Source organism: Etheostoma spectabile, chromosome 13, assembly GCF_008692095.1.
Source record: "Etheostoma spectabile isolate EspeVRDwgs_2016 chromosome 13, UIUC_Espe_1.0, whole genome shotgun sequence".
Lineage (NCBI taxonomy): Eukaryota > Metazoa > Chordata > Actinopteri > Perciformes > Percidae > Etheostoma > Etheostoma spectabile.
In genome coordinates, this window is record NC_045745.1 from 7916308 (window position 1) to 7924761 (window position 8454).

Below are 8454 nucleotides of genomic sequence, written 5' to 3' on the forward strand. Positions count from 1 at the left end.
TTCAAACAAGCAAAGTGGCAGTTGGTCAAGGCCACACCCCCAACCTCCATCTTGCCCTCCCTTCCTCCTCCTTAAAAGCTACAGACTCAGAAATGGCATATACTAAGGAAAGCTCATTGTGGGACTGGCTCTAGTGGCTGTTTTCTGCACCAAGGCTGAATTTTGGGAAAGAGACTTCAGATACAGTATTAGGGGACCACTAAGGTCTATATAAAAGAGACTTCAGATACAGGTGTGCCAGAGGTCACCGAACGGGCAGTGACAACTGCAACCCCACTTAGGATGAAAGCCACAACTAGGGCAGAATTATATTAGTTTTGGCATGTAGTCTAACTATAAAAAAACATGAAATGTGGGTAGATGGAAAATGCTGTTTCTTTGAAAATAAAATTGACTCGTATCCAGGACACTTCCACACAAGGTAAATCGACCTCCAGGGAACTGCAATACCAATTATAAAACATTCACTGGTATCTGTCACATTCTTACCTCTAATGCCATGTTGCTACTGGCTGCATCATGTCAGAAGACCTTTTACATGTCGCTCTTTGTAGACTCAACCTCTTCATCAGTGCAGCCATTTGCGCTTTACTCGGACACACATCTAATGTGTCTCCTAGCATAAGCCGCTGCAAATGGTGAGTCCAGGCACGATGTGTTGCAAAGCTGATCAATGCAGTTGACTGACCTATCATACTTTACACCTCCCCTCACATGGCATTAGCTCCTAATCTTGTTAACTACTGAAAGGAAGAGCCCTTGTGTGTTGCACACGCTCTCCTCTATACTTTTGTTTTACACGTCAAGCCAGAAGACTGTACCGGAGTTAAAAAATCTAAAACTTACGCATATGCTACTGCAAACCTGTTGTTTTGTCTTTGTAATAGTATGTGGGAATGACAGGAAGTCCTTATTAACAGATTTCTTTGAGAAAATAGTAGAACTGGATAGTTAGCCTGAGAAATGATGGTCATCAGGACAGAACAGACACAGAAAAAGCTCCACTCATAGAATCTCAAACCAAGAGAACATCCATGGGGATATGTGAGGACACCATACTGATGATCGAATATCATGACATACAAGGTCTTGTCAACAACAAACAAAAGATAAACTGACTCTTTTAACTACTGTAGTTCCTAAATGGGTCTGACAGTACCGTGTATCCAATTTGAAAAACAATGAATCATGAGCTAAATTAAATGTCATGGTGTTGTAATTTGTTGTTGTTAATCGCTACTCTTCTAAATATATAAGTATTATAAAAACCTGTACAATTGGCTGTGTGATGCTAGTACCTAGTAAGCTGTATTAGTATTTTTGGCCATTTGGGGACAGCAGAAACAAGCTGTAAGCAGCACATTGGTATATTGTCACCGTATTAAGTTGATATAAGATGTTAGCAAACAGCCTTTGTTACAGCAGTTAGAGAGCAACATTAGCATTATTTGGAAAAGTGTGACAATTCTGACAAACTGGTTAATGTAAGTCCAATATTCACTCTCCTTTGAGTTTTGGGTTTGGTCTCCACCGAGTCCTGAAGGACATATCTTGCTATTTAACAGCTAAATGCTATCCACCAGCTAGTCGCTTTGTTTGTAAGGTGTGTTGTGTTGCTGGGCGAGTAGAGCAGAACAAATATATAAATGATATATACGTACATATATATATACAACACACAAGGTAATATACAGTAAATATATATATATACATATAAGTATGTAATAGTCTCAGTGTAATACATGAAAAGGTAAACTGATGCTTGTGCTTGCTTCACAGTGGGAGTGTACATGGTTCATCATCCTATGCAGTTCTTTCTTCCTGCTCCTCTTTTGGGCCTATTTCTGGTTGGTGGCTCAAAATGATTTCAACGAGTTCAACTGGTAAGTCATGTGACTGAAAGCTATTTGTGACAAGCTTTTGGAACCCGTTCAGTTGAGGTTGTGAACAGAAGGCAGGGTGGCAGCCAGCACCCATCATTTGTATAGTGATTTCATGTTGGTACCAGGCTGCATAGTCTAAGCAAAGAGAAGAATTAGTTTCACCATCAGCATTGATCAGTCAAACCCTAACCTGTTCACTCTCCAGGTCAGTATACAACCGCTCTGGAGAATGGAGGGATGAGACGATCCCCATCCTCGCATCCACCACCGTGGGATTCAGCTACATCACGTTCCTAATGGTAACTTTTTAAAACCCCTTTATTTACTTTTTTGAAATCCTGCTTATTGCAAGGTTATAATATAACTGGCTAAATCTGTTTCCTTTTTCAGATTTTAGCACTTTTCCATATTTCCCTGGGCCAGCAGATGAACCTCTACTGGGTTCACAAGGTGCTGTGATTTACATCTTACATCATTGGCCATGGATTTGCTCCACGCGCACTTTAAACAATAACATCTCTCTCTACAGATCGGAGTGTTGGCTACGTTGATCACCACTATCTCTGGTGTCGTCACTGTTGATGACATATGGGGGGATGAGTGGGACATCCTGCTTGTGTCACTGCAGGTTGGTCTCCAATCAGAATGAGAGTGTGCAATACGCTTACAGCATGTTTTGTTTTTGCTGTTGTTTTTTTACCTTTTGAATGAAATTACATACGGTATACAATAATGACAGTTAAAGGGAGGTGTAACAGATTGCAACTTACTTGGTAGAACATGATGGCAGTTCCCATGAAGTGGCATCGATTGATCCTTTGATTGAGGGATTTAACCAAAATAATATAATATTTTCCCGTCAAAATTGAAAATCAACACTTTTGTTGATGCTTTTTATCGATTTTAAAAATCTTTTTCTTTTGTTTTTTTTCCTTTTTTCAACACTTTTGATGCTTTTTTTCAATGTTTGTCATTTTCTTTTACGTTTTCAACACTGCGTAACACTAACTCATTAACTTTAGTTTAATTTATGGTCAATAAACCTCATTTATAGGAAATTATACCTAATGTTTCAGTTAGAAAAGCAGAAATTAGGAATTATTTAGACTAAAATTAAAGGAATGGATGTTGATGGATAATCACAGACTGGAATATGTCAACTTTTACTCAATACTATTTCAAAACCACTTCAATTTGTTTTTTAAATGCTATGAAATTGAATAAGACTTAGACTTAGACTTCTCTTTATTAATCCTTTTGTAATGACTCCCGCAAGGAAATTGAAATAATTGAAAGACACCCCAAAATTAATGAAAGAAGAGATTTGTACTTGCCAAAGAGCGTTGTGTGGAAACAATCATGTTATTTTGGGTAGTTAAAAAGAACATTGATATAAGAAAACAGGTCAATTTGATCCGAGGAAAACATCAGGGTTAAAGTAGCATAGTGGGGTTTTACTGCTCAAAAACACAACATGTCAGCACAGTTAGATCAGCTATGCAAACTCCTTTATGTTCCGACAAACTTAAAGAAATAGTTAATATGAAATTATTTTTGATATATTTGTTGCCAAAAGTTAGATGAGAAGATTGATACCACTCTCATATGTCCATTAAATATGAAGCAACAGCCAGTTAGCTTAGCATAGCATGAATAAGTTAAGTCATTGCTCCATCCCAAGACACAAATAACGTCTCAAAAAACAATAAATTGTGAGCTTTTATGGTGTTGGTATGTAGACTATTTTCCTTCCTACTGAGCCAGACTAGCTGTTTCCATCCTGCTATTATCATTTATGCTAAGCTAAGGTAGCCAGTTGCTGGACGTATAGGGCCTAGCTTATTAAACATACAGATATAAGAGTGGTATCAATACTTTTGCTACAGTACTCTAAATCTCTCTGTCCAGATGACATCAATGACAATTAGAACTAAACTTTGGCTTGTGAAAGTTGGAAAACTGTTTGCTATGATAAAGCTTCCAGCCTGAAAATGGCTACTGAATTACTGAAAAGTGAATTAACTTTCCCACCAACATACTGATCAACAACCATATCAACCCCTTGTGCACATATGTTTGTGTTATCACACCTACCTATTTTTGACAAAAATTCATTATCTATATGCACTAAAGTCCTCTGTACTCGTTTGTACTCTTTCCAATAAGTAACCACCAATTAACACCAGTGTTCTATATTTGTGTTTTGTTACCAGTCCACAGCCCCTTTCCTGCACATTGGCGCCCTGGCAACAGTCACAGCAATCAGCTGGTTGGTAGCTGGATACGTGGTCCGCAGAGAGAGGTCCAGTAAGTGTGGACTGGTATAACACTATATGATTTTATATGTTTAGGTAACAACTTAACCCCTTAACTTACCCTCTTTTACTCCAAAAAGATCACCAATTCTACTCGCCAACACAGGCAAAGCTAAACATTTCTTGTCATAATGAGTAAATGAGCCTTAAAGTCCCTTACTCCTTCCTCTTAGATTTCCATGTGATGGTGTTGCTGATCTACATTGTCATCCTCCTGGCTCTCTATTTGGTACCGCTCACATTCACCTGCCCCTGCATCATGGACCGCCACAGCCTCAGACCGCGACCAGACATCATTGGTCGACGCGGAGCTCCTATGGTGAGTTGGTGCTTTGCCAGACCTCGCTGTCTGATCCAGCTAATTGTTTTGTGGGCAGAACAAGTCGCTGCAGCGGCCTGTCAGCAGGGATGAGGACTACCTAGGTACATGGAAGTAGAGCGGGAACAATTCCAAGATTTGCTGTGCTATGCATTGTCTCAGAATTAATTGCAATTAACAATAAAATTGTCTTTTTCAGTTAAATTAAGAAATATATATATTTATGTAGTCTCTTTTTTTAAAATTAAAGATTTAAAGTTTAAAAATTAACTAAACATTAAAAACAAAATTGAAAATGAAATGTTTTGGTTATATCACTGTTATGTGACCCAGATAATGGAAAGTATGTGTCATAACACATAATAAGCCAATGAAGTAAACAATGTCTCTTACTATCATAAAACATTTTTTCTAAGTGTATCCCCTTGTCATTTATGTTTTTATGAATGTAAACAGGGTCAAGTGCACACAGCTAAAAATTGAAATATGTTAGCTAATGTATTAATCCCACAAGGGGCAAGTAATTGGCTAATGTTAGCAATTAATTGTGGTTTTAAAAAGTTATTTTAAAAAAAACTGACAAACAATAATTGAATAATTGTCACAGGCCTACGTGTAACAGCATTACGTAATTCATTTACAAAATAAAGGAAACTGTAATCCATTACAGTTGGGAATCCGTTACTGGGAGAGAAAAATTAAATTACAGATGTACAGATTACATTGGTAGTTACATCTGAATATTTTCTGTAAAAAGCTAGGCTATATGTTGAATAATATCAGTTTTGTTGAATTGCATGTTTTGCTTCTTTCTTTCAACACTTCCATTTTAGTAAAGTTTGATACTCTTCTGATGATTCGATTGGTTCTCGTGTTTCAATTTGCGGCGCCTTAGCCATCATTAGAAATTTAGTAATGAATTGAGATAAGTTAGGTTACTTTGATTAAGCAATTGAAATAGTTACACTACTATTACATTAAACAAACTATTAAATAGGACAACTTCTAATTGGGAACATATTACGTTTCCAAACAACCTTCCCAACACTGCCTGTCAGGTGTCACCTTTTTAATGTGTTTAAAATCCTCCTGGTGGGTCACTTCATTTGTTTTATGTTTCTAAATTCATGGACTGAATGTGTGCATGAGTCTGTACTACAGTGTATTCCAATACAGTACATGCACGTACTGCTATCAGGCTCAGTGAGCATGAGATGCTTCAACACACTCAACTGTCATTTCACAGCTGGGAAGGCAAATATCGTTCCACATGACTAGCTCTAAACAAATGTACAGTGATGTTCAGAGCCGTGATTCCCCATCCTCTACAGGCACACACACTCCTGCACACGCCCAGTATACACACAACACCTGTTTTTCACCTCTCTGCAATGTACCTCAGCTGTATGGAGGTTTTAAAATAAATCTCAGCTATACGCATATTTTATGACTAAAAACAACATAGGAATTATTCAGATATTACTATTTTTACTACTTGTTTGCATGAATTCCAAGCTTCATATAACATGTACATACATGTACCTATGGTGATGGACGGAGATTTTATAGACATGGACACAATCCACAACTATAAACAGATGATTGAATAAAGCTGAAATAGCATTGGAAAAAGTATTCAAAGACCACGCATTATCAGGAATATGGGTATAGATTCATGGGACACCACAGCTCTTTTGCAAAGGTTGTCACAAAATACAAGCGGAAAACACAGCATCCACAAACAACCTGTATTCTTTAAGCTTTTGTTTTACAAGTATGTTGAAGAAAATTAACCTCATTTTATCATTTTCACAGGAATGAAATTTGTTTTACTAAGTATCTGTCTGTGTTTACTCTCACTGTTTATATCGAAAGCAACATCATGAACTTTGATACTTAAATTTGTGATCTAAAGGAAGCTTAACCTGGCAGCAACTGCTACTCTGCTAAGCTAGCTAGCTAGTCATGCTAAATAACAAATACACTAACCATGTTGTTGGTTTATCGACAATAACACAAAACAACTAGGGAAGAAAATACGGTTTTAGTTTTAGCAAAAGCTAGCCATAGCTAGCCTTCTCCTCAGCTAGCGTTCACTTGGTAATGATTTTTTTGTTATGCTTTTTATTGTTCCCCTATGTTGTTATTACACTCACATACATGCACTAATGGTAAGATGTCAGAGTGAGGGGGCTGCCAGCTGGACCAGCGCCCTGAGCGGCTGAGGGGGGTATGGTGCCTTGATCAAGAGCACTTTGGCAGTGCCCGGGAGGTGAACCGGCATCTCTCAGCTACCAGTCCACACTCCGTACGTTGGTCCAAACGGGGACATGAACCAGCGACCCTCGGTTCTCTACAGTCTGAGCTACTGCCACACTTTTTTTTTATTTGTTATTTTATTAATTAATTATTACAGCTCTCTTGCTTTAGACTAGTTGGCAGTTTGTCAATCTTAGTTGGTTTCTCTCTATTTTGTAGTTACCACACATTTTACATGCTGTTTTTTAAGGAAATTATACTATACTATATACTATACTATAGTAGGTAGTAGATATGCCTGCTATAGAACCACTAAACCTTTTAGGTTTCACTGTTAATAATTTCCCACAAATGTGTTATTAATCAATTTCTGTTGAAATGTTCTTTTATAATTTTACCACTTCCTGTGTCTGTGTGTGTTTTACACACTGTGCCTGACAGTAGTCTCCCCTCTGCTCTAGCTGGCCCCAGAAAACACCATGGTGTCCTTTAACCGAGCCCTGCAGCATGGAGCCAGCTCCCTGGAGGCCGACGTCACCATCAGGTTATTATCCACACATTAATAACATTTTTAATCCTGGGTTATTTATATTGAATGGCTTGAGAGTGCTTTGAAGTTCCAACTTTAGATCCCATACCTGAAATTGTTTGGTAGAAAGTTAAAGATTTCCATTTAATGAGAGAGATGCAGCTACATATTGCCATGTGAGGTGATTATCAACACATGAAGGTTTTTTAATGAGCTGCTGTTTTGGTGTTAGATTATAGGGCTGCACGACATGAGAAAAAAATTGAATTGCAATTACTTTGACTGACATTGCAACATTCTCAGGATCTTTTCCAAACAAACTTTTTTTTTATTTAGTCTGTAGGATACTTCATTCAGAATGGTTTGACACACACTTTGACTCAAACAAATATTACAATAGTCCATATTGTGATACTCATAAAATTGGGATTAATTGTGCAGCCCTATTAAATTATTATTATATTTTCTTTTACCAAAGTATACATATATTGAACATCTTAAGTAGAGTACAACATTTTCGGCCTATTTCGTCTCTCCCAGTGTGGACGGTGTTCCCTTCCTTATGCGAGACCGCACGTTGAGACGGACCACAGACATCAGTAAGGTCTATCCTGCCAGACAGTTTGACGATGCCTCTTTCTTCAACTGGACAGAGATTCGCTCTCTAAATGCAGGCCAGTGGTTTTTGGAGGTACGGAAAGCCAATTCACCTCAACTGACCCTGACTTGTTCACTCAGATTCCATCACAGCAATAAAATGTGTTCTCCCCTTCAATGACCCCCACGTCATTCCCCATCTTCTGTTACTACAAAAAAAGTCCTTCAGGAATATAAAATCTGTGTTGTCCAGGACAAAATTGTCCTCCAGTGGTGAAATTGTATTTAGAATATGATGCAAAAAGGAAATTGATGGAAGGAATTTCCTACGACTACAAGATGTTAGGAAACCTACAGCTTTAACAGAAAAACATGTTAAGAAGTGCCGTAGAAATTAATCTGCTTCTCCAGTAATGAACACTGCAAACTTTTTAAAGGTCCCATGGCATGATGATGATGATGAGGTTTTTTTACATTAATATGAGTTCCCCCAGCCTGCCTATGGCCCCCCCAGTGGCTAGAAATGGCAATAGGTATAAACCGAGCCCTGGG

General features: G+C 38.0%; 1 protein-coding gene across 5 annotated transcripts in view; it reads left to right on the forward strand.

The window, feature by feature from the left end:
• Positions 1 to 8454, forward strand: part of gdpd5a (glycerophosphodiester phosphodiesterase domain containing 5a) — a 48201-nt gene that overhangs the window by 32381 nt on the left and 7366 nt on the right. For all 5 annotated transcript variants that reach the window (XM_032534610.1, XM_032534609.1, XM_032534612.1 and 2 more), the window contains exons 3-10: positions 1780 to 1883; positions 2089 to 2182; positions 2274 to 2333; positions 2413 to 2511; positions 4097 to 4190; positions 4372 to 4517; positions 7238 to 7320; positions 7846 to 7996. In XM_032534610.1, coding sequence (XP_032390501.1) covers positions 1780 to 1883; positions 2089 to 2182; positions 2274 to 2333; positions 2413 to 2511; positions 4097 to 4190; positions 4372 to 4517; positions 7238 to 7320; positions 7846 to 7996 — 831 coding nt within the window. The remainder of the gene's footprint in view (positions 1 to 1779; positions 1884 to 2088; positions 2183 to 2273; positions 2334 to 2412; positions 2512 to 4096; positions 4191 to 4371; positions 4518 to 7237; positions 7321 to 7845; positions 7997 to 8454) is intronic.